The sequence below is a fragment of the Balaenoptera physalus genome, assembly GCF_965194825.1.
Source record: "Balaenoptera physalus genome assembly, chromosome: 12".
In the NCBI taxonomy this organism is placed as follows: domain Eukaryota; kingdom Metazoa; phylum Chordata; class Mammalia; order Artiodactyla; family Balaenopteridae; genus Balaenoptera; species Balaenoptera physalus.
Window position 1 is genome coordinate 64056360 of NC_138897.1, and position 27624 is coordinate 64083983.

General features: G+C 39.9%; 1 protein-coding gene across 3 annotated transcripts in view; it reads right to left on the reverse strand.

The window, feature by feature from the left end:
* The window catches only part of L3MBTL4 (L3MBTL histone methyl-lysine binding protein 4), a 318381-nt gene that overhangs the window by 214665 nt on the left and 76092 nt on the right, over positions 1–27624 (reverse strand). For all 3 annotated transcript variants that reach the window (XM_082418694.1, XM_082418695.1, XM_082418696.1), the window contains 5 exons: positions 25852–25943; positions 24212–24366; positions 23050–23126; positions 4534–4619; positions 2388–2498 (listed from right to left, as the gene is read on the reverse strand). In XM_082418694.1, the coding sequence (XP_082274820.1) occupies positions 2388–2498; positions 4534–4619; positions 23050–23126; positions 24212–24366; positions 25852–25943 (521 nt within the window). The remainder of the gene's footprint in view (positions 1–2387; positions 2499–4533; positions 4620–23049; positions 23127–24211; positions 24367–25851; positions 25944–27624) is intronic.

Below are 27624 nucleotides of genomic sequence, written 5' to 3' on the forward strand. Positions count from 1 at the left end.
AAAAGAGGAAATTGCAGAACTATATGACCAACACATTAATAAAGGAACAAAGGGATGTCCCCGGCCAAGAGGAGACCAGGAAAGGGTCAACTGCTTTCTCAACTGGCAAAGATAACCCCACCACTACCTTCAATCTCCTTAGACAAGAATTCAGAGAAAAACCTGACGCTCATTTTCAACACCTTGTATTCCTTGGGAACACCCATGAATGGAACTTTAAGCCATGCTTCTGAACCTTCTCTATAATTTGTTTCTATGCAGACATCTGCGCCAGCCCCCAGACAATCCTCTCACCTCCACCTCACAGGGCAGGATGAGCACTTACCCAGCTGCGGGCCTGCCTGGGGAGGGACGGGGTGGAGGCCATGGCAGCAGGTGTTGCAGGAGGTCAGAGGCTCTTTGGGAGACTGCGAGTTCTCCACAAGCCCAGAGACACCTATGTCATTCCAAGACTGATACATTCTGGCAGACTGAAGGGTGTGTGGAAGCAATGCATTGTACATTTTCTAAAGCACCATTTCACATCTTAATTTAGCCCTAAAATCCTAAAGCGGTTTCCATTATGCCCACAACCACAGAGGTAACACTTAGGGTTCTAATCCTGTGAAAAGTACCCGATACTTTTCAACTCTTTTTCTTCTAGTAACGGTCAAAGCAATTTCCATGAAAGAAAAAGAATAAGGAGAAGAGACAGGAAATACTTCTTTGGAAGGATGAGCTAAATCTTAAGAGATTTTTAAAGTCCAATGCTGAGGTGGTAAGTAAGGAATATACTAAATTTACTTTAGGAGCTAAAGGTTTTCAAATGGTATTTTACGGTAATACTAATCCAATATGATCACACCGTAAGCTGACAAATACGTTCAATTGGATACTATTGTATGTATCTTAGGAACCACAAGAAAATAATCTGTCAATTAAAATTTTAAATAACATTTTATGTACTATTAAGATTAAGCTTTTCCTATAAATGCAATAACTTTATAATGAAAGTTAAATAAGAATTTAAAGAAAAAAACCTGACGCTCATTTTCAATAATGAAATATTACTGAATTTATAAAGTAATTATGATATCCAAAAATCAATCCCACAGTAAGTGCTATAAGAGTAAACAACAACAATAAAGGACTTCCCTGGTAGTGCAGTGGTTAAGAATCTGCCTGCCAATACAGGGGACACGGGTTCGAGCCCTGGTCCAGGAAGATCCCACATGCCACGGAGCAACTAAGCCCGTGCGCCACAACTACTGAGCCCGCATGCCACAACTACTGAAGCCTGTGCACCTAGAGCCTGTGCTGCCCAACAAGAGAAGCCACCGCAGTGAGAAGCCCGTGCACCACAACGAAGAGTAGCCCTCGCTCACTGCAACTAGAGAAAGCCCGCACGCAGCAGCGAAGACCCAATGCAGCCAAAAATAAATAAGTAAATAAAAAAATAAATTTTAAAAAGAGTAAACAAGAAAAAGCTACAAATAAGAATTTATGCAATATGCTTAAAATTAAATTTAAAATAAAACCTTAATAACAATGTATGTGGGAGAAAATACCTATAACATATTATTCCTGAATAGCTTTTAGCACAGTTTTCAGTTGTCAGAAAAATAAAGGACATTGCCAATATCTGCTCTTGATAATCCATGGCCAAGCCAAATACACATCTCTATGTTTTACTAAAATGTACGTACTGATTATTCTCTATGAGATGAATTAGAAGTTGTTTTCAAATTAGGCATATAGCAAATAAGATTTCTTTTAAATTATATCAAACTGTATATCGAACTTAAATACATCTTTCTTAATAATGTCTATAAATATTCGTTGGCTTCAATCTTTTTATTAATATGAAAATAAACTGTGCTTGGGTGGAAAATAATTTTTGAACTGTCGTATGCTGTAGAAGATTTATTGAATTCCACAGATGCTTTCAGCTTTCTGTATATTTTTTAAAAACCAGATGTCACAGCAAGGATGGTATAGAAATCTGTGAATCAAATTTTCACGTCAAAATCTAACCTTTTGTTTGAATAGGAGAGAACAGGGAGGTAATCGTTCTTGTTAAGGTGTTTAATGACAACAGTTTCAAGAAAAATCTGATAATACCAACAAAAAGAAGCTTTTAAAAAAAAAGGAACAAAATGTATAATGTCTACGCAGCAAATCCCAACAGGAACGTGTAAGAACCCTCTGAAAATCAGTCGTGTCTAATCTACAGAGTCCCCTTCCACACACACTGGCTAGAGGACCTTCTACCAGAGTCTCGTGACCAGCAGTGAAGTCAGGCCAGTTCGATTCTCCTGCTGAGATCAGAAATCAGAGACTCTGAAGCCAGTCTCACAGGAAACGTATGGAAAACATCAATACAATATCATACTAATCTAAATGTGTACCTTTATTCTTTGGTCATCAACATCTATAATCGTAGCAACACGAATTAACCTGGGGTTTCGTTTATCCACAACTTCAAGTTTCATATTCGGGAGAAAACCATGGGGCAAGCGCTGTAACATTACAAAAGCAACAAGTCATGCGAAATCCAATAATTCAGATGTGCTACTAACGTTTTCTAAAATATGACTGTTCTAACTTTACATCAGATATTTAATACAACTGGAATTTAGTTTTAAGAGTACATAGACCTTCATGCATATTATTTTATCCACTTTCATAAAAACCTGCAGAAGGAAAAAGAATATTTTGGTAATTTTCAAGATAGCTAAAAGACAAAGATTAAATCATAAATTCATTAATGGTCACAAGTTCAAAAAAGGATCTTATTATAATTTATCTATTGGTTTAGATGTTATTTTTTTCTAAAATTAACCTTTTAAAAATTAAGAAATCATTGACTATTATCACTGCCCAGTTTTGGAGTGTAAGACACAGAAGGCAAAATTAACAAATAATTAGAAAGTATAAACATGATCATTTAAATTTTAAAATAGATAAAAGCTGCCATAATTATAACAGCTAAATGTTTTAAAATCATACCACAATGTAATTTAAAGTCATAATCTGTGCTTTTGTTGCTTCATCTTTAACATAAGCATGCTAAACTGTATTAATTTAAGGTTTCTTCCAAGTCTTAAAATGCTGGGAACCAGGAGTCTACAACGATGGACACTCAGGAAACACTAAGAAAATGGAGTGGGGGAAAAATGCACTGGGGCTTACCAAATCATTGAAACTAAGGAAATTTACCAAAACTCAGTCAAAAGACAACTCTGCCAGTGTTTAAGGATGGCAAAAAGTTTCACTTTGAAAGCTATTACACATAAAAGTGTTCAGTTGACTTTCTTGAAAATGAAAGGGTACTGAATTTCTCAAGTCTAGAAAATGGCAGTAGGAAAATAAAACTTTTGATAATGCCTGACTTACAAAACAGTTAAATCTTTCTACCTAGTTTGTTCCTCTCCAGCTTTTGTGGAAGCATATTTCTTTCTAAAATGCATTATTATGTCTACTAAATGGAGCATACTGACTATAATTAGGTCTCTGATCCTTGAAAATATTTCTTTTCTCCCGGAGGTCACCAGGCTGATAACAGAGGTAACTGTTTCATATTGCAGATGCCAAAGACACACAGCTTGAGGTGAACCCATAATAACCCTGTGACAGAGGCTGGAGGTTGCCTTTTTAACTGAATCTTTTCATAATATGATTTTCTTGTAATTTTCTTCTTGGAAAAGTAAAATGAAGTTTTGACATAAAGCAAGAGAGAAAGTGAGACTACAAGCAGCTGGTATTTTTGCAATTCTTAAAACGCTTTCTAGCACGCCAGAACTTCTAGCCCTCTTAATTTGATTATACCTCTTCCTCCAAATTCGACCTATTATCATCAATTGTTTTAAAAAACAAAATAGCATTCTGTTTTAAACCCCTTTTGATCTTTAGAAAACTTTCAGTAAAAGAAATCACATGGAGAAGCTCACTATATAAAATTCTGATGAAAGATGAGTCAGGGACACAGAGTTGAAAGGGAACAGAGCTTGAAAACCACTGGTTTAGAACATAAGTATCTCTAACTATGCTATCAGTACACTTTCTTTATACTTGGTTTAATCCTGGAATAAATTTGTAAGTACAAATTTGAACTTTACAAGTCGGTATTCTGACAAATTGCTAAAAGCAATGTTCCCTCAAAATAGGTGAAAGGGTAATACACAGGGGCTACATACACTCCATCTATTTTATCCCGGCATCATCGACCGTCAAACAGTCCCTGAGACCGAAAGCTCAGGGTTCCCACTCAGAGGACCAACAGACCCAGAAAGGAAGGGCTCAGTCATCAGAGGCTGAGGGGGCTTCCAACCGGACTTCAAGGAGGGAAATCATCATCTACATTGGTGTATAGGAACAACAGTAAATGAGTCACCTCCTTTGTATTTTTAACTGAAAAGCAAAGCAAATTGGTCATGGAAACAACACTTGAATTTAAAAGGAGAAAACTAGAATGATTTTGAATTGCCAAATGAAGGCACCATTCCACACGGACACTGTCTAAAAAAGCTGGGAGTGTTACAGATCCAAACTTACCATTTTAAAAACTTTGGCAGGTACTGCATTAGTTCGAGTAGCTTCCAGATATTCTGTCCAGGAAAATTTTTCTGGCTCAGGATAACCTGAAAAATAAATATCAAATGATTACTCATTGATTTTTTTTTAATATCACTGATATTTTGATTCCCATATACTATGAGACATCTGCTAATAATAATGCCCACTGTTAATTGAATGCTCACTATTCAATAGCCCCTATTAAGAATGTAAGTCTGTGATAACCTCTGAGAGGGCTGTTTCGCCCCCACTAGGCTCGTGTGCACGCATTCACTGGTCCGTGCATTCACTCCATGAGGGTAAGCAGGTGAACCGAGGTCGAATGGGGGTGTGAGCACCGGGCAGAGCCAGGCCACCCCCAGGAGGCCTCTTGAAATGCTTGAAAAAACTCACAATCACTGTCTGACCTCACACCATGAACTGATGATCTTTCTAATTCCTCCAATAATTCTGCATCGATTAGGGTTTTATTCTCATAATTAAATGTTTGTAATTACAATTTCCCAGGTTTGTTATTTATCATTGCAATTTTAAAATATATATTGGTATAACATGATATAAAGCACGCTATGTTTAAAAATTTCTGTCTAATTGGGTTTCTTGTTTCTCTTTATGCTTGTGTTATTTTATTCCTAATTACATTTGCCAGAGGTCTGTCTATATTACTGTGTTGTTTTCTTTTTCCTTTCAAGAAATGAGTACTTGGACTCACCCATCAGATCTATTGTTTTCTTTTGTCTTTTCTAACTATTTCGTTTGCTGCTTTTAGTCTTATCACCTCTTTCCTCATACTTCCCTTAGGTTTGTTTTATAGTTGTCTTGCCAAACTGAATTGTGAACATAATTATTTTCATTTCTTTAAAAATAATATAAGCATTTAAGACTATGAATTTACCATTGCTGTCCCTCAATACAGCTTTAGACATCTGGACAAACTTTTAGGAAATATTTATCTTTCTCACTTTTACTTTCTAAAAAACAATTATAATGTGTAATTGTCATCTTGATTTAATCATTGGCCAAATATTTAAGAGACAGCCCAAGTGGTTAATTTTTGAAGTTGTTTAAAATATTAATAATAATTTCCAGTTTACCACATGGTAGTTTCAGAATATCACATGGTCTGTACAATTCCTATTTGGGAGACTTTAAGATTTCTTCTTGGTATAACACAGGATCAACAGTTAAAAAATATTTTAAGTATATATCAATACATACACACAGATATGTTTTAAGGTATAATATCAATATGCATTAATTCAATCTAAATAGCTGTATTACTCAAAAATCTGTTTATTTCTTATTTAAGCAAAAAGCCTGAAGCAAAATGCAGGAATCTCTAAAATAAATTCTCTGTACAGTTTTCCAGTACTTCTGATAATTTTTTTGTTCACATTTAAATGTCTTGCCAAAATAAAATATATTTTTAAAAAATATACAAATCAAGTGGACAGATTGAGAAATTGTCATAAACTCTCCCATGTAACCAGAATATGCGACACCCCGTCCCCATTCCACCCCCGTCTGGTCACAGCCCCACTTTCCTCAAAGGGAGCCACCTGTTCCGGCTTCTGCCCTCTGAGATGAGCTCTGCTCATTCCCTTTTCTCCTTGTATGAACGGAATCACATAGCCTGTGCTCATCTGTGGTCCTGGGCTTTTGCTCAGTAGTCTGGCTTCAAGGTTCTGTAGACTGCTGTGTGAGGGTTGTTCATTTTCACTGCTGTATAGTACTCCATTCAGGGGTATCTCACAATTTCTTCATCCTTTCTACTGGTGATGGTCATTTGAGGAGTTTAATTTGGGGGCTATTACAGAAACTGCTGTTACAAATATTCTAGCGCATTTTTTGCAGGGACCAGAAGTATACGTTTCTGTTGGAATGCATCCAGGAGTAAAACTGCTGGATCTTGGGGTATTTTGCATCACATGTTGACATTATAATGTTTAACATATAAAAGCATATGTAATATTCAAAATTAACTGCACTTTTTATTTAATATAGAGAAATTTTACCTTTTGGACACATTTATTGCATTTTGCCTCAAATTCTCCTTTTTAGAAAAAAATTAAATTGTATGCCATTTGGTTATTTTCTGTTTCTGTTTTCTGATAAAATTTTGCCCATCTTTTTTACTTTTATATTATTTTGTTTCAGGTGTATCTGTTAAACACCTCCTAAGTGGATTTTAAAAATCATTTACATTTACTTTCATAACAGGTTTGCTTTATCTAACTTCTGTAAACACATTTAAGCTGGACTTTTTTTTTAGAAAACTCTTTTAGGATTTCTTTTGATTTTTGTCCTTCTTTATGTGAGTTATGTTACATAACTTACGTTTCAATAATTATTTCTGCAGTTGCATTTACCTTTATAGCTCATATGTTTAAAAACCGTCCAAACTCATTCCTTGTATCTTGGGCCTCCACATTCCTGCGTGGGTTCTGAATCTGCCCCTTCAGCATTGGCTCCCCTCTGCCTGCTCCAGGTTCCTGGCCCAGGGACCTGACCGGCAGATTCAGGGCAACGGTGACAAAGGAAACCAGCGTGTGGTGGGTTGAGGGAGGAATGCATGGTGCACAAGAGAGGAAGCAACTAGTCCTGCCCCGAGAAACCCAGCTGCTGTTAAGAGAGGGACATGTACCTGTCCAATTTTCCCAGCACCACTTATTGAAGAGGCTGTCTTTTCTCCACTGTATATGCTTGCCTCCTTTATCAAAAATAAGGTGCCCATATGTGTGTGGGTTTATCTCTGGGCTTTCTATCCTGTTCCATTGATCTATATTTCTGTTTTTGTGCCAGTACCAAACTGTCTTGATTACTGAAGCTTTGTAATATAGTCTGAAGTCAGGGAGCCTGATTCCCCCAGCTCCATTTTTCGTTCTCAAGATTGCTTTGGCTATTCGGGGTCTTTTGTGTTTCCATACAAATTGTGAAATTTTTTGGTCTAGTTCTGTGAAAAATGCCAGTGGTAGTTTGATAGGGATTGCACAGGTACATGTAAAAGTATGAAATTAGAACACTCCCTGACACCATGCACAAAAATAAACTCAAAATGGATTAAAGACCTAAGTGTAAGGGCAGACACTATCAAACTCTTAGAGGAAAACATAGGCAGAACATTCTATGACATACATCACAGCAAGATTCTTTTTGACCCAGCTCCCAGAGAAATGGAAATAAGAACACAAATAAACAAATGGGACCTAATGAAACTTAAAAGCTTTTGCACAGCAAAGGAAACCATAAACAAGACCAAAAGACAACCATCAGAATGGGAGAAAATATTTGCAAATGAAGCAACTGACAAAGGATTAATCTCCAAGATTTACAAGCAGCTCATGCGGCTCAATAACAAAAAAACGAACAACCCAATCCAAAAATGGGCCGAAGACCTAAATAGACATTTCTCCAAAGAAGATATACAGATGGCCTACAGACACATGAAAGAAGGCTCAACATCATTAATCATTAGAGAAATGCAAATCAAAACTACAATGAGATATCATCTCACACCGCTCAGAATGGCCATCATCAAAAAATCTAGAAACAATAAATGCTGGAGAGGGTGTGGAGGAAAGGGAACACTCTTGCACTTTTGGTGGGAATGTAAATTGATACAGCCACTATGGAGAACAGTATGGAGGTTCCTTAAAAAACTACAAATAGAACTACCATACGACCCAGCAATCCCACTACTGGGCATATACCCTGAGAAAACCATAGGTCAAAAAGAGTCATGTACCAAAATGTTCATTGCAGCTCTATTTACAATAGCCAGGACATGGAAGCAATCTAAATGTCCATCGACAGATGAATGGATAAAGAAGATGTGGCACATATATACAATGGAATATTACTCAGCCATAAAAAGAAATGAAATGGAGGTATTTGTAATGAGGTGGATGGAGTTAGAGTCTGTCATACAGAGTGAAGTAAGTCAGAAAGAGAAAAACAAATACAGTATGCTAACACATATAAACGGAATCTAAGGGAAAAAAAAAAAAAAAAAAAAAAAAAAGGCCATGAAGAACCTAGTGGCAAGACGGGAATAAAGACACAGACCTACTGGAGAATGGACTTGAGGATATGGGGAGGGGGTGGGGTGAGATGTGACAGGGTAAGAGAGTGTCATGGACATATATACACTACCAAATGTAAAATAGATAACTAGTGGGAAGCAGCCGCATAGCACAGGGAGATCAGCTCGGTGCTTTGTGACCACCTAGAGGGATGGGATGGGGAGGGTGGGAGGGAGGGAGATGCAAGAGGGAAGAGAAATGGGAACATATTGTATATGTATAACTGATTCACTTTGTTATAAAGCAGAAGCTAACACACCATTGTAAGGCAATTATACTTCAATAAAGATGTTAAAAAATAAAAAAAAAGAGAGAGGGACAATCCTACCCTGATTTATGCGGTCAATACGTGAAAATAAAAGACTATGACTATTTTAAGTGATTCTTAAGTACTAACTGCCTCTGTGCGACTCTCTAGAAATGAGCTATGCGTGTGCAAAAAAGAGGAAACACATGCATTAGGTCTATCTTCCCTGTTCAGTGAACCCAAGGAAGAAAAGAGCGGCTTCCAGCCCCGGGAGTCTTGCAAACACCACCCATTCCCACTGTCCTCCTCCTGGCCCAGCCCTGAGCCGGTGCACCGCAACAAAGAGTAGCCCCCGATCGCTGCAACTAGAGAAAGCCCGCGCGCAGCAACGAAGACCCAGAGCAGCCAAAAATAAATAAATTTATTAAAAAAAAAAAATAAAAGAAAACCTTGTTTAACTGGCTTCCATTTACTGGTAACACTGTAATGCCTGCTCCACCCACACCAATTCATTTATTCCTCACATACACCTTTTTCTCCTCATTTTACAGGTGAGGCTCAGGGAGCTTGAGCAGTTCACCCAGTGTTGTACAGTTAGGAGGGAGAGGAAATGGGATTTGAAGAGTGATGTCTCACTCAGTTGCCCACATCCTTCATCACTGCTCCCCCAGTATTCTAGGGCGTCCATCCTCCAGGCCTCAGGACAGTGGGCGAGCTCTCCCTGGAGGCCAAGGTGCAGGATCACGGGGAGGGGACGCAGGCAGAGGACGGGAGACAGGGCTACAGGTGTCAGCGCGTTTCTTCACAGCCCACCGCATCCCGCACTATTTAGAGTCTGAAATGTCAGGGACGGGCGACACTGGGAGAAAACCGGGCACAGGTGTGGCGGACCTGAGGGAGGGGACCGGGACCACACACAGGGTGCAGCCGGGTGCCTCGGGCCTCCCCGTGGGGAGAAGGGGGAGAGAGGGGGAAAGGGGTCCTCGGGCAGATGGCAGCCTAGGGGGGTGGCGTGCGGAGGAGATGAGGGCTCGGGGGCCTTTTCCGAAGGCTGAGGACCACGTCCGGAGAAGCCGTGGGGCTCCTCCTGGAAAGGGTGACGCCCGCCTCCTTCCTGGCATCAGGAAGCTGGGGGTACAGAGGTCAATTCCAGAGCTTTGAGTTCAAGGGATCTAAAGTCAAGAAAAGCCCTTAAAGAGGATACACACTCAGGGAAACTCAAGGCCAAACCAAGGGAAGCATAAGTGAAAACTCCTAAATCGTGTCATACCAAGGGCTGCCTGCATCACTCAGGAAAGAAGCAGGTCCTCACCCGACCCCAGGCCCCGCACAGCCGGCCTCCCCTCTGCTGCCACCGGACGCCACGGCCTCCTCCCCCTCGAGCTCTCCTCCCGAAGGAGACACCCCCCCTCCGCCTCCCCACTCCCCAGATACCCCCCTCCCCTAAGCTGCTGTTCCAGTGTCACGACCTCCTGAGGCCGCCCGTGCCCCTCCCCACCGCATCACCCGCCCTATTCTTCTCCACAGCACTGACCCCCTAACTATTCATATTTTGCACGTTTCTCTTGCCCATTAGAACATAACTGCCTTCTGACAGAAATTTATTCACGTCATTGCTATTTTCCCTGAGCTAGAACAGTGCTGCTGTTATCACGCAATAACTATTTGGTAAATATCTGTTAAATGAATGAAATGTATTTCCTGAGAAGTCTGCATTGAATACTGTGGTGACTGGAGCTGGTATGACGCTGCTTTCCCGCTGGCGCTGCTGGGATTCTGGGGCACCGTTAGGACAGGATGACGCTCCTGAATCATCCCTGGCTCGGCTCCCAGGCAGCGCTGCAGCCTGGACAGAGCCCAGGCACGGCATCTGATTTGTGGCATCTGTGCGGGCAAATGGCACTCCTCAACTTTCCACGTAAGAAAGGCCAGCTGAAGGGTGAGATTGGTTACAGGCTCTTCTTACAACAACAGCCTAAATCAAAACATAATTCTGCCACCGGATCCTTCCTTCTAAAGAGCCGGGATCATGAATAAATAGCACAAGTCCTTACGTTCCTGACTTTCTGGTCTGGGTAACCTGTCCCATGGAAGCAAGACAACAATAGTTATACCAGGAGCCAATTCCGGAACCAAAAACCATTGGTGTCCCAGGACAAGCAATTTTTAAGTAATGGACAATAGTGCTATTTAACAACCAGCAATAAACAGGGATCTGCTAAGAGTCTTATCAAGAAGATTCAATAAGAACAGACAGAACACTGACCATAAATACATGCTGGAAGGACTTAAGAGTCCTCTTCATCTAACTCTTCATTTTATTGATGAGGAAAGTGAGACCTGGTATTTTAAGTGACATGTCAAAGGCAAGACAACTAATAATGAAGCCAAAGCTAGAGTCCAGGTCTCCTGACCTGCAATTTACAGAGATCAAGACTTGCCGAGAGCTGCTCTGAGGCCTAGAGATGCTCTGCAGGCTGCCTGCCGGGCACTACGGCAGGAGAAAGCACCAGCATCAGCAGGCAACGAGGGCCGGACCACCAGAACCAGGGAAGCCGGAGTGGGTTTCGCCATCATTCTGAGAGACTGATTCAGGCAGCGCTCACAAGGCAGAGCAGGGTCTTGTCCAGACTCCGGGCCTCCCAATGGTAGAGACTGAGAAAAGCCATCACTGACTGGGACCTGCCCTCTGGTTCTGCACACAGAGGGGCCAGTTATGAAAACCATCTTAACACTGCATGACCACCAAGCATCCTGGGTCAGACACTGTACACCACTGACCACCAGACGTGAGGACAATCACGGTTAAGCCTACTTCAGGTCCCCCCGATTTGGTTTTCAAAAGACACATCGAAACTCACCTCACACTGACGGTACCTTAGATGCCAGAAGTCCTGGACTCATATTCAGCTCATTACAATTAAAGTTAAAATATCCTTTCTGGCCAAAGAATACAAATTAGACTCCCAAATATTTATAACAGGACATCAGATCTGCTACTTGGTCGTCAATCACATGCTAAAGCACACGGAGAACTCCTGGGTCTATGGTGTGGAGCATCAGTATCTCAAGCATGTGTCAAAGAGCTCATTTTGCTCAAATGATGGCTGTGGGGAACTGTCTTCAGCATAGACTGAGGAAAGAGAGATCACGGGAAAAAACCAATCTGTGCCACCCTGGCCAAGCTCCCAGCAGAGTTGTCTTCAAAACGTGCATGGCTCCCACAGCACCTAATGCAGCCCAGGCATTCGAGACGGGGTTAATCACCTCTTTCTCTGTCTCACTCTCTCTGTCTGTCTGTCTCTCAATAGCTAACATTATAGAAAAACACATTGTTTATTTCGCTCCTATTTTTCTCTCAATGTCACTAACTACATAATATTTCACTGAATAATATTCTATGACTAACATAATGACCCTTATATGTTATGTCTTTACCATTCTTTGTTACACCCTCAGGTTCTAGCGGTACCTCACTCTTCGCAGGCACTTAATTAGTTTTTCTCTGAACTCTCACCTTCCTTATGCCAGTAGGATCTATCTACAGGAAAGAGTACAATGCCATTTAAAATATAGTAATTTTTTGTTTGCCTAAAACAAGTTAACAGTTAATGTTGCAACTAAATAAAAGATTTATTTATACTGTAAATTTTGCTAATGTAATTTTAGCTTTTCAAATTATGAAGTAAACTTAAGTAGTTATTTGGTATCAGAACATAGCTTGCTAAATATTTCTATGTGCTCCTCAAACATCTAGAATATTTGCTAATAAGTATGTCCAGCCAACTGATTCTGGGGAATCTAAAGAAACAAACTGCTGTTATTCCTACAAAGTACATTCCATCATCTCCCAAATTATCAATCATTATAGCTTTATTTCTGAAAATAAACTTGCATTTAGCATTTGTTCACAACAAGTTTGAATGCTAGACTTCCAACTTAAAAATGTAGAACATTTAGCTCTGCTCCCTTCTAAATGCCACCAAAGTATCAATAAAGGCATTTTTAAATGAACGCTTATCAACAGAGAAAATACTGAATTAATTTTGATACAACACATCATGGAATATTATGTAGGCTTTATAAAGAATTAGAACTATAACAAATGAGTTGGAAGAGATTTGCCATGAGATGTAGTTGAGCAACATAAAAAAAGATGGAAAAAGATGTACATAATAGAAGCCCATTTTTATAGCACAAGCAATAATCTAAAAAAAGACATGGGTTCATGAACATATGAGTGTCTGAGTGTGTACATGTGTGTGTATATGCAATTATATGGGAATTAGCAAAATATGCATAGCATAGAATGGCTAATTGTTCATTTCCCTCTTGGGAAAATAGCTGAACTACATTTCCTTTACTCCCATGCATTTGAATGCAGTTATGTAACTGAGTTCTGGCCAATGCATGTGGGTAGAAATGATTGTAATAAGCTACTTCTGACTTTGGCCCCAAACCCCTCTCATGTGTAACCATCAGTCCTCTTCCATTCTCAGGTCAGATAGAAAGATTCCCAAGGACCTGGGGGAGCCCCAATCCCAGAGTAATTAAATGGAGCAGAACTAACCCCTATCAACCATTACTGTACTATGACAGGAGCTCCTGTACTATGCCAGGAGCAAGAAATCAATTTTTAATGTGTTAAGGCACTAAAATTTATGAAGTGGTTTGATATGCTAGTTAGCTCATGGTAATTAACATGGAGGGATTACCACCAATTGCTATTGGGTTGGCCAAAAAATTTGCTAGGGTTTTTGTAACGTCTTACAGAAAAACCCGAACAAACTTTTTAGCCAACCCAATATCTACTTGGGGAGAGTAACTCGGGTGGAAGGAGAAATGAACATAAAAAGAAAGTATAAATAAAATGTAGGTTATACAAAAAAATTTAATAAAACTAATACAAGGACATAAAGTCACAACGACAACAGGTAAAAAGCCAAAAGCAGATGAGAACTGTCAACAAAAATTCCTGGAAGTGTGAAAAGGAAATAAGTGAATGAAAACTGATTTAACATTCAGTAACTAAGAATGCAAAACATAAACCTGTTACAGAGAAATGCCAGTAGGGAGCAAGTTAATTTACATTATAGAACCCTGGAAAGCTGATTAAAGACATGAATGCTAAGACCTGAAATCTTAAAACTCCTAGAAGAAAACATAGGCAGTCAGCTCCTTGACATTGGTCCTGGTGATGACTTTCTGGATTTGATACAAAAAGCAAAGGCAACGAAAGCAAAAATAAATGAGTGGGACTATATCAAACTAAAACGCTTATGCACAGCAAAGAAAACTATCAACAAAATGAGAAGACAACCTACTGAATGAGAGAAAATGTTTGCAAATCATTTATCTGATAAGGGGTTAATATCCAAAATATATAAAGAACTCATACAACTCAACAGCAAAAAAACAAATTTTAAGATCTTCACAGAAAATTTGTGCCTATATTTTGAGAGATCTGGTCTTGTTCCATTTTTTTTTTCTTTTTAATGTCTGAATTTTCTAATATTGTTGTTGGAAGACAAAAACTATGTGGAGAGTAATCTAGAAGTATTTACCTAATGCTTAAAAATTATTTCCAGGGACTTCCCTGGTGGCACAGTGGTTAAGAATCCGCCTGCCAATGCAGGAGACACGGGTTTGAGCCCTGGTCTGGGAAGATCCCATATGCCGCCCACCTGAGGCGCAGACACAATAACATAAAACAGTATGGCACCTTGTATCAAATGGCCACAGAAAGCTGTCCCGCAGTTAGCAAAATATGCAAGTTAATTTTTTTTCTGCTTTGGAAGGCTTTTTGCTATTGCATTAAAATGCATTTACTGTAGAACACAATATTTACAAGAAAAGAGAGCCTTGCTAGGTCAGGAACCCAATTTATTTCCGTGGCCCATCAATTCCCAGAGCCCTGCAGACCACAAAAAACTCTGAATAAAGAGCTCATATAGGTCTGCTTAGTCAGTCACCTGCCAAATCAAGTAAGCAGCAATTCTAAAGAGCCGCACCCCTCCCCAGCCCCAGACCCACAGCCCTGGTTAAGGCCCACGCTCCTTATTTTCATGTACAGTGAATCTCCCTAGTGGTCGTCCCAGCCTCCTTTCTAATCTGGCCTACTATTGCCAAATAAATGCTTAACCATAGTTACATCAGAGATTTGACTATAAACTCCTCACTCCAGCTTTTAAAGATCTTTCATAAAATGGCCTTGATCTACCCATCCTACTAATTCCTCATAAATATCCCAAAACTGAAGTGAAATCCATTTTGGACCCCTGCCTTCCCGAACTGTAAGACAGGAAACCTGTACTGCTTTAAGCCACAAACTTCATGGTTATTTGTTATGGGGCAGTACACCTTCATATAATCTTCTCAGTGAAGCACATCTTTCTCTTTCTGGCCAGGTATTACTTCTGACTAATTTCACTGCTATCATCTATAACAATATTTATAAACTCACCAAACAGGCCCCAGTAGACTGTCAGCTCCTTGAGGTCAAGAAAGGCTGCTCACCAGCCTTTCCATCCCACCCTCCCCCGACTAAGGTCCTACATCATGATAGTAACAGATTATAAAAACTGAATAAATAAATCACGGGGAGCATAAGTCAACTAAGAAATATAGAAGGAATAATGAAATTAGAAAATCACCATTTGGCAAATATCACACTAGTAACTAATTTATCTCATGAACATCAACAGATGCTAAAAACTAGTGGGTGACAGTTTGATGAGGAACAGAGTACTTCCATAATCTCAAGTCACTCTCCAGCAAATACGTATTAACTACAAAAGGAAAAAGAGTAATTTTACAGTGGAGAAGCTTGCCACACACCACTGTAATCAAGTGACCGAGGTCAATGTCGACAGCAAAGGGGCCGTGAAATCATGCACCACCTGAGCGGATGCCGTAAGAACCCAGCAATGCTTCTGGGACACTCCTCCCCAGGTGCAGAACCCACGTCCACTACATCAGACAAGCCCAAGGTGAGAAGCATGTTACAAAACAACCGGCCTGTACTCCACCAAAGTGTCAAGTTCATAAGAGTCAAGGAAAGGCTGAAGAACCACTGCAGATTGAGGGACACTAAAGAGACATGAAAAGTAAGCACAACCTGTGAGCCTGGAGTAAATCTGTTTTTCTGTTTGCTTATTTGTTTTTTTCATAAAGGACATTACTGGGCGACGGGCAAAGCGTGCATATTGGCAACTTAATCTCAAATGTTTTGGCAAAGGAGGAGGATTTTTTTTGTTGTTATCATGACTCTTCTGAATCTTAAAAATTATTTCATATTTTAAATAAAGTAAAAACATTTACAAATCACTAATCAGTGTGAGCCTAATGTTCTACGTCACTTCTCACCTCCTCTTCCCCCTCCCCCAACCCCTACCCTGCAGCCCAGCGTGTTGCTCATAACACCGTTAATTCCTAAATCTGCCAGGAACTTCCTGCCATCTTACTTTCCTGCACACTGTTCCTTCTACAGAATATTCTCTTCCACCCCATTTCTCACATCCTTCAAAGACTAATGCAAACACTGCTTCCAATGTGAAGACACCCACGTACGAGGTTAGGATTGACCTCTGCCTCTCCTGTGTTCCTGAAAGCTTTCCTTCCATTACCATCAGAAGCCCGTGTGCATCAGACTTCACGCAGGGTGGTGAAGGAGAAAGGGCAAGGGAGTTCTAGAGACCAACTAACAGGGCGTGCTCCCAAACCCCCAGCCCACCACGTGAGAGGTCCAGGGCCCGTGACCTGACCTCTCTGTACCTCAGTTCTTCAACTATGAAACTGAAATCACTGACAAAAGCTTCACAAAGTTGCCATGAAAACAGATAAATGTGTGACACTGAAACGGAGCAGGACCTTGGGCAGTTCCTTGCCCCCCCCCCATGTCCTCAGCCTGCCTTTTGTCTGTGGAAAAACTTTAGCCAAAGAATAAGTTTAATCAGAGAAGTGAGAAAATGCAGAAACAGAGGAAAACAGTTAAAGGAGACCGAATAATAATAGCTTAGTCATTAAGCATAGTCAAGGACCTTCAGTTCCTCCTTAAGGGCTATAGATAATATTCTGAGCCATCTCCGGTGAGCTGTTTTGCAGATAATGAAGCCCCACCAGGTGGAGGAGGACGACTACATGATGACCGATTGAAGCCATGACATAAGCTGCCACAGTTCCGAGAACTGGCCTCAAAGAAATGGGAACAAACCTTGGAACCAAAGATTAACTGTACTTAAAACAACCAAGATGACGCCGATCAGACCACCACATTACTGATTTCAAGATGACTGTCAGAACCGACTATGCTGCTCTGCTCCCTCCCTCTGCCTATACAGCCCTGAAACTCCCCTTTAAAAGCCCCTGCCCCTGAACAGCAATCGGGAGTTGGTTCTCGGACAGGAGTCCACCCTCTCCCCCGGTTGCTGGCCTCCGAAATAAAGCAACCTGTCCTTTCCTACCAACACTTGTCTCTTGAGAATTGGCTTTCGAGCGGCGAGCAGCCAGACCTGGGTTCGCTAACAACATCGTACTGGGCATTCAAGAAAAATGAGACCCAAGGTGAGATTCCACTTCACGGTCACTATGATGCTATAAACAAAACACAGACAGCGAGTGTCATCAAGGACGTGGACGAACTGGAACCCTCACACACGACTGATGGGAATTAAAACAGAGCAGCTCCTGTGGTGAAGAGTCAGTAAGTAATTACTCACTAACTACTCAGTAAGGCAAACGTAGAATCACTATATGACCCAGCAATTTCACTCCTAAGTCTATACCCAAGAGAACTGAAAACATGTTCAAGCAAAAACTCATACACAAATATTCACAGCAGCAGTATCTGAAAGAGTCAAAAAGTGAAAACAACCCAAATGCCCATCAACTGACGAATGAATAAACAAATTGTGGTTTATCTACACAATGAATATTATTTGAAACTAAAAAGAAACAATGTACTCATACATGCTGCAACATGGATGAACTCTAAAATCATTATGCTAAGTGAAAGAAGCCAGACACAAAAGGCCACATATCATGCAATTCTATTTACATGAAATATTCAGAAGAGGCAAGACAAAGAGTAGATTAACGGTCTCCAAATGCTGCAGGGAATATGGAAGGTGGGGATAAAAGCTAAGTGGCTCAGGGTTTCTTTCTGGGGTGACGGAAACCTTCTAAAATTGTGGTGATGGTTACACAACTCTGTAAATATGTTAAAAAAAAAACACACGCTGAATCTTACACTTTAAATGGATGAACTGTATAGTATGTGAATTAGATCTCAATAAAGTTTTTACAAAAATATATATAGATCCCTTCCTTCAGGGCAAGAATCATGTTTTATTCTTACTTGGTTCTCCACCTTCTGTAAACACAGAAGTCACTGTGGAGATGATGTTTGCTGAACTGAATTTGAGTTCAGTTGACAACAGATTTGGAGAGGATCTCAGGGCAGGACACCATCCCTCAGGGGGGACGTGGTCCTGCTGTCAGTCAACAGGGTCCGCAGGGCTCCCGGTCCACCTGCCCAGATTGAGCGGGAAGCTCGTTGGGGTGGAGGCCCCTGTCGCTGACTACAGAACACACTTTCACACATACAAGACTGTTGAAAAAACCCACTGTTTTAACTGGTAAACAAGTCACCCTGAGCATAAAGTGTACTGGAAACTTCGTATACATACAAAGCAATCAGAGTTACTTTTAAAATAGCAATACCATTCAAAAGAACTAGAAAAGAAAAAAAGGTAACTTTTAGCTAACAATCTAACAATCTATTAATGTTCTTTAATAGACCAATCTAATTTTTAATTGTACAGAGTTGGCTATATGATGTACTACCTAAAACTATGCTACTAGGAGATTTTACTTCAACAAAAGGATCAGATTTACCCCTGTTTGTAAGGAGGTGACTGTTAAGTGGACATGGCCTGCCCATCACCAGATGAAGATCAGGACCTCACTACGAAGCCCGGCAAGCCGTCTGGAGAGGGACTTTTCCTCCTCAAATGTAACATCTGTATTATCACGGTTTTCTATGCATCTACCTAACACCTTCTTGTCATTTTGTGACTTCGACTAAGATCCCAGCAGATTGCATCTTCTAAAGGAATAGAGGGCCCTGCCATATTTTTTAGTCCTTCTAGAAAGATACTGAGTAGAATATGTAACACCTTGGATTAAACTTACATCAGCAAAATAACACCTTTACAATTTATAGGTCACATGTTTCAAAAACTAATCTTTTTTTCTCTTTCTCTGAAGAAGTTCTTTTATAGGGAATCTATGAGAATGTGAGTGCACACCAGGGGTAACCATACAGATCAGCACATGCTGTTCCACTTTCAAGAGCCTTAATCGCTCTCAGAAGTACAATTAGACACACACACACAAGCTATGACGAATATAGCAAATACATTTTTTCTGATATGTAATTACAACCATAAAATAAAATTTAACGTAAAAATCTATAGGCATAAATGATGTGTAAAACACAAATTCACTTTAAGTAAAATAACTACAGCTAACAAATTGTGGAGCCAAATTACTAACAGAAACAAATCATCCAAACAATGTTAATTTCTTATCTTTTCCTATATTTAAACTCTAAATATACATATACAAATATAAAGTCTATATGACAGATAATATATATAAAATACAATACATAACATATATGTGTATTTCAAGCAGTTCTAGCTCCAACCTTGTTGTAAGGGAGAAAATATCTGAAGATCATGTGGGTTGGTAGGTTTTTCTTTTAAAATCTCATGTTTAATTCCCATTTGTGAACTATCTGAGTGCACAGCATTCTATTATCCTGCCTCAGGGCTCCTTCTACCCCACGGCCTCAAACCTTTCCTCTCGTGCAGTTAACAGGGACTAACATCTCTGGTGCACTCGTGCTTTTCCACAAACCTAGAGGTCAGCATGATCACAACTCATCACGAGCTTTAAGCAATTTTGTTTATTGCTCAGCTTTAATTGCCTTCACCCAATTTTTACTCACAGTTCCTTTGCATATATTTTCGTTACACTCCACTCTCTTGATCATACCTTGATTAAGTGGCTAATCTGCTTGAATTTTCATTTTACATTTACTTCCCAAACCAAATGGGAAGCTTCCTGGTGTTCAATGAAGGCCACTGTGCAGGGTCAACACCCTGCAGCACCATAAGAGTGGACCCCTTTCTAATATGGTTGAGTCCCCCCTAAAGACGAGTAATCATATGGTGTATTAAGGTTTTAAATAACCAAACTTCTTGACTTATTGTTCATCTTGTTTTTCCTTAGCACTCAGAGCAGCTTTAGATACTCTAATAGGAATAAAAACATTTTAAAAGAGTAGATGACTTTGGGACTTCCCTGGTGACGCAGTGGATAAGACTCCATGCTCCCAATGCAGGCGGCCTGGGTTCGACCCTTGGTCAGGGAACTAGATCCCACATGTATGCCGCAACTAAGAGTTCACATGCCACAACTAAGGAGCCCTGGAACCGCAACTAAGGAGCCTGCCTGCCACAACTAAGACCTGGTGCAACCAAATAAATAAATAAATTTTTTTTTAAAGTAATGTGTTAAAAAAAAAAGAGTAGATGACTTTATGAGTACAGACACAAAATTCCTCAATAAAATATTAGCTAAACAAGTAGTGCAGCAATATGTAAGAAAAAATATATTTATACACACACAGACACACACACACACACACACACACGAGATTTATCCCAAGAAGACAAGATTGTTTCAACATATAGAAAGCAATAAATATAATAAAACCATATTAATAGAATAAAGGACGACCCTTTCATGATAAAACAACTAGGAATAGAAGGGACCTTCCTCAATCTGATAAAGGGCATCCACAAAAAGCTCACAGCAAACATCATGTTTAACATGCAAAGACGGAGCGTTCCCCTAGGATCAGGAACAAGAAAAGGATGTCTGATCCTGCCACTATTGTTCAACATGCACTGGGAGGTCTAGACAGAGGGTTCAGGGAAGAAAGAAAACGTATTCAGATCAGAAAGGAAGAAGTGAAAGTATCTTTACTTATAGATGACATAATTTTGCATATAGAAAATCCTAACACACACACACACACACACACACACACACACACACAACTATTAGAGCGAATAAATGAATTCAGAGTATAAGATCATTGCACAAAAATCAATTGTATTTCTACAAAGTAGCAATGAACAATCCAAAGACGAAATTAAGAAAACAATTCCATTTACAGCATTTAAAAGAACAGACCAAAGTCATGACATGAAAACAACAGACAAATACCCCTTATGAATACAGATACAAAAGTTCTTAACAGAACTGTAGCAAACTGAACTCAACAGCACATTAGAAGGATTATACACCATGAAACAAAGGGGAAGAAAGTCCCACACAATCTTCTCAATAGATGCAGAAAAAGCACTGGACAGAATTCAACACCCTTTTATGATAAAAACGCTCAGAAAACTAGGAGTAAAAGGTAGCTTCCTTAACATGACACGGGGCATTTATGAAAAACCTACAGCTAATATCATGCTTGATAGTGAGAGACTGAAATCTTTCCACCCTAAGATTAGGAAAAAGACAAGAATGCCTACTTTTACCGCTACATTCAACACTGTACTGGAAGTCCTAGCTAGCATAATTAGGCAAGACACAAAATTAAAGGCATTCAAATTAGAAATATGAATTTTTTTGGAACTTTACTATTTTGATAGACTGCACAATTCTATATGAAAAAAATCCCATAGAATTCACACAAAAAACCTACTAGAGCTAATAAACAAATTCAGCAAAATTGCAGACTATGAAATCATTTGTGTTTCTTTATGCCAGAAATAAAAAATTCCAAAAATAAATAAATAAAACAATTCCATTTACAACAGCATCCAAAAGAATAAAATACCAATAAATTTAACCAAGGAGGTAAAAGACCTGTACACCCAAAACTAAAAAATACTGCTGACAGAAATGAAAGAAGGTCTAAGTAAGTGAAAAGACATCCCATGTTCATGGATTAGAAAACTTAATACTGTTAAGATGGCAACATTCCCTAAAGCAATCTACATTCAACATAACCTTTACCAAAATCCCAACAGTCATTTCTCCAGAAATGGAAAAGCCAATCCTCAAATTCATAAAGAACTGCAAGGGGTCACAAATAGCCAAAGCAATCTTGAAAAAGAAGAACAAAGTTGGAGGGTTCACACTTCCAGATTTCAAAACTGACTAAAAAGCTACAGTGATCAAAACAGCACAGTACATATTAGCTAATGCAATAAGACAAGAAAAGGAAATAAAAGATATACTGACTGGGAAGAAAGGAATATAACTTTGTTCACAGAGGTGTAGAATATCCAAAAGCATCAACAAAAAAACTCCAAGAACCAATAAGTGATTATAACAAGGTTGCAGGATACAAGGTTAACATATAAAATTCAACTGCTTTCCTATATACCAGCAATGAACAAGTGAAATTTGAAATTAAAAACACAATACCATATACATTAGCACTCAAAATAATAGAATAGTTATAAAATCTAGCAAAATATATGTAAGATCTATATGAGAAAAACCACAAAATGCCACTGAAATAAATCAAAGAACTAAATAAATGGAGAGAGATTCCATTTCTGTAATGAGAAAACAGATAAATAACAAGAAAATCCCTATGTCAGTGTTTAGCTGAGCCACTAAGTTGGCTCGGTGAAGGAGTCTGGCAAGTCTAGGCCCTCATTATTAATTCTCACTTCTTAGGTTTCTGCATTTCTTACATTTAACTCCAAAGTTAAGTACATTTAATAACCTAATGGTCAATTAATGAATTAACATTGGTTATAAGTTAAATTACATAGGTGGAAATAGCTAGTTTTAAAAGTCAGTTCACAGTGATTGCACTCATTTCATTGGATAAAAAAATAGCAATTTTTTTAAATGGCTGCCTAATATGTCTTTATAAACACAGTCCATTTGCATTATGGGGAAGGATGTGCAGATTTCAGACATCTGGGTCCCTTGATGGTCCACAGAATCTTGCACGATATTTTTATCATACACTTTGTATTGAAATGTGGTTTCCATAAACAGAAATAAGAATGGGCATTGCCACTCACACAGAGATGACTTCAAAGAGAACCCTGCCAGTCCACTCACCTTGGGGTGCTATCAGAGTTCTTCCATGCTCCTGACACCAACCAACTGGCTGAACATAAGGACTATTGACATCACACCTGCAAAAACAGGATTCTATTTTAGATCCCATATTAACACCAGAGAAAGAATCCAAGAGTAATGATCATTCTAGATATTAAGAGATGACATGGAAAATACTACGGCATAGCTAAAATATTTTATAGCCTAAGAGAAACAGAAGTAATTTTAGTTCTATATTTTGTAAGCTGAGTGGCCAAACTTCTCTTTTACATAACCTTCTTGAAATTTAAAAGTATTTCTTTAAAAAGTGTTTGACTAGGACCTGAACTGCCAGTGATCTCCCCAGAGAGTGAACATTTTAATAAACCCCGTCTACCACTTCTTGCTAGCAGCAAGGGAAAATATTAATAGGCCAGTCCAAATTTTAATAAGACGGACCAGACTCCACATGCCCACAATTTCCTCCCTCTCCTTTTCAGGAACCCAGACTACACTACCTAAGACACATATAGCAATTAATCCATGCTCTTCTTAGTTCAAAGAAGAAAACAGCCCCCCTCCTCCCACCATGCACATGAAGAATCACAGCCTCAGGCGGGGACTTGTCAATTATTCAGGATATGCTCTTAAGAAATGCCACAAAAATTATTTTTGCCGTGCCCTCTTCCATATTTCAGGTTTTCACCCAGAAAATCCTTTTAACTCATGCAATGTTAGTTTAATGGCATCGTGAGCATACATTTTCTCTGCTCTTCACAGGCTTTCAAATAATTCACTCCACTCTCCCTGAATCTTCCCTTTTAAAAATATGACAGTCTGAGTTCAACATTTTTCAGGAAAAAATAATACTGCAAGTTCTTAACTTCCTCTTTACAGAAATGCTTCCCTTACAAACTAGACACAATATAGTGGAGTGCCCTGAACTGGTCACATTATTTCAGATGAGGCCTCATTAGGCAACCTCTCAGAGATGGAAAAAAACCTCTCTCGGGTTCTTTAATGCAACAGTTCACGAGGAAAGGAAGGTAGTGAGAAGCCAGCCACTAGATTCCTCATGTTCATTACTATAAGAACAGCAAGAACAGTGACAGTCATGGAATGAACATAAATTCTTAACGGCAAACACGAACACACAAAAATACAATGCACATTGGTGTCTCACCAGTAATCGTAACTATCATCCCAATTGTCAAAATGCACTAGCAAGCGATCTCCAACAATATCTGCTACGGTTGCCACACACACCAAGGAAGGGTTCTTCCTGTCGACAGCCTCCAGCTTCATTCCAACCTGAAATTCCTTAGGTATTGGCCCGTTCTAACACGGGGAAGAGGTACAAAGAGAAACAGGACACCAAACAGGACTGAGCCACTGTCAAAACTTCTGTCATGTTTAGCATCAGAAAAGTCTACAGGGTATCAACACTTACACTGCAGAATGAAGCCAGACAGTAAAAATATTCCAACAGACTGTTACCAAGCGTACATTCATAAAAAAGGAATCCCAGGAAACGAGCTTTTACTCTGTGCTTTTCTCTTTTGTTGTGCAGGTAGGTTTTATTTCCCCTTTCATCATCATTTTCCCTCTTCAGTTCACAGAATAACTGTATTAATTTTAAAATACACTATTTACTGAATACAGTAATATCAAATAATTTTCTCTGGTCCCCGTAGGCTTTAGATGGGTGGTATATTTCCAAATACCACTATTTGGAAAAGTTTTAAAGATATGCTCTTTAGCACTAAAATTATCACTTATACTTGGATCAAGTGTTGAAATTAGTGGCTTTCTCAACATTTAAGGAACATATGCGCTTATCCATAAATAAATCATAGTTGAAAAAAAACAAATGCTTATTTTAGTACCTGCACATGTTCTTTAGTATTAAAAATACTAAGGGCTATGATTTATAATAACATGACAATGATAAAGCCCCACTTTTCCTGTAGCTATAATTAGCCAGGCCTGGGATTTAGAAAATATACACACAATAGCCAGGGACTAGAAGAGGGTTTTTTTTCCCCTACTTCTTTACTATCTATACTGGATGCTGATTTTTGGTTTCCTTTAGCACATTACTTTTTTTAAAGCATGTCCACATTTCTCTAACTCTCTTCCTTGATACGAGTCTATGAAACATGTTGAGCAGTTGTAGAACACGGACTCAAGAGCAGCAGACTGAAGCCTGGGGAAGCGGGGCGGGGGGTGGGGACTGTCCTCAGGGGACACAGCCAGCAGGTGGCGGGGCCTCCCTGGCTCCGGGCTTCCCGCCCCTCCGCGGTGTGTGGCCTCACCTGGGGCCCAGAGGAGGCGGGGCTGCGACTTTTTCTCCTTCTCTCCTGAACACCTGTCAGGCTGCTGGGACACAGAGGGTGAGTGTGCGCCACCCAAATCCTCACACACCCTTCGAATCTATATGAACCGTCACCCTCTTTTTCATTCCACATAAATACAACTGGACCAGGTACAGTCAAAGCCCACCTGGCATATCAGCAGGTCTCAAGGCATCAAACTAAATTTAAACGACTAACTCACTAGAAGCAAAAAGAAACACCTTCTAAAAGGCATTTCAAATTTTAGCCAGCTTTACATGTAAAGTTTTCTACTCTCTCCATCTAATTATTTAATTGTATGTTTAAAAGAAAAACAAATATGCCCACAGGAGACTGACAAATTTAGTGAGAAAAGTCATAGGAAGCTAAGGATTCTTAAAAGATTAAAATACAACAGAATACATAGTGAATTTTAATAAATTTAAGCTGAAGTAAAAATCTGATTTATACTATGGAAGAAAATACTTACAGAATTTCTGTTTCTGAATAGTTTCTTGGGAGCATTTTGCAATTTGCAGGCCTTAAAGTGATCCATCCAAACAAATTTATCTTTTCTATAACCTAAATAAAAGGAAGGATTATTCAAAATACCCACAAGATGTAACCATGTGCATAATAAATGTATCAATACTACTCTTATTCAGTTTTCTGCCATAAATTCAATGTCCTTTAGCAGACACAAAAGATTTATATTAAAACCTCTAAACTGTTTCAGTGTTGTTTTAATGTATGGAATTCCAAACTGTTGAGTTTGATTTCCCACCATGCATGTCATTCCCTACAAAGTTTACAACTCATTCAAATATGGAATCAGTACCCTGGTGGCCTGACAGAAGTCTCATCTCCCGCGTCCCTCAGGCCTCCTGAAGCAGCCACGTCCCCGAGGCCAGCGTAGGCCTGAAGGTAAGCAGCCCCGGGGGAGCCAGACACTGCAGGGACGACAGAACCCCCCCCCACCAGGCCACGTGGCAGCTCCAGCTTTCTGCCCTTGTCTTTACGGGCTTCCCAATAAAATGCCTGACCCTCCCGTCCATGTGCCCTAAAGCAGCTCGTGTGGGGCTGGCCCAAATAACCAGGCTCAGGAAATACTCAGATGGAGTGTTACACTCAGAATAGACGTCAAACTCCTTGCACGGCCTTCAAGGCCGCAGCGACACCTCTCACTTATCTCCTCCCCTCCTGGCCCTTGCCTCTCCGCTCCAGCGCTCCTGTGATTCCTGGTCTGCGCCACACCCGCTGCTGGGCTCTGACACGTGCTCCTCCCCAGGGAGCCACCTGGCTGTCTCTGTCGTGCATCCGTCTAGGCATCTGTCAGACGTCACACCCCAGGCCTGTCTTCACCTCGCTTATGGCAAGGGCAGCCCTGGGACCCCACTCAGCGCTCCACGCCTGTCGCCGCTAGACACGCACCTTTCTCTCTGTTTATCTTCCTCCTCCCCTCTGGAATGAAAGCCCCATGAAGACAGAGCCGGTTTCCTTTATTCACTGCTCTGTCCCCAGGGCCTGCACACAGGAAGGGCTCCACGAACACTCACTACCCACGGGGTGAATGAGCCTGGGGACTGTTCCAACCTCCCTGAAACCCAGCAATCTCAGGGGACCCTGCTGCCAGCCTCAGGGGCGGATCCCAGAGGACACCCTGAGCTGCTTCCTAAGAATAAAATGACTATACAGTGACTCCAGAAGTTGCACGGTCAGCCAGGAGTCTAACACCCAAGCAGGAGACCTCATATACAAATCTGCTGGTCAAGGAAACAGGCCCCTGGCATCCCAACCTATGAAACCTCACCTCACCAGCAGACAGCAGGTAAGAAAGGTTTCAGTCATGTCTGCCAGACCCAGTTCCTCTCCCACATAACAAAAGACAAAGATGACATTTTTAATTCCCATCGAAAGAAAACAGTGAATTTTTCACTTTCATAGTTCCCTGTGCTCCATGATTTCTGCTTGAAACAAATGATATACAGTGAATCAAGTTTCCTCACTGTACAGCATCACTGATTAAGTGAAATATTTTATTTCAACCGTAATTTAAACATTAGTTTCTTCATTCCTTATAAAGTTTAATAAACTTTATGTAAGATAACATGCTCTCATGAGATTTTACTTCTGCCCTATGTACCTCAGAATATTTGACCTAAATGGTCTTTGATGCTTTTCTTCAAAGACATTTATTTATTTCTAAGAGTGATATCCTTGTAGTCTTACTGCTTTTTGTGGATCAAACTTTCATTTTGAAAAT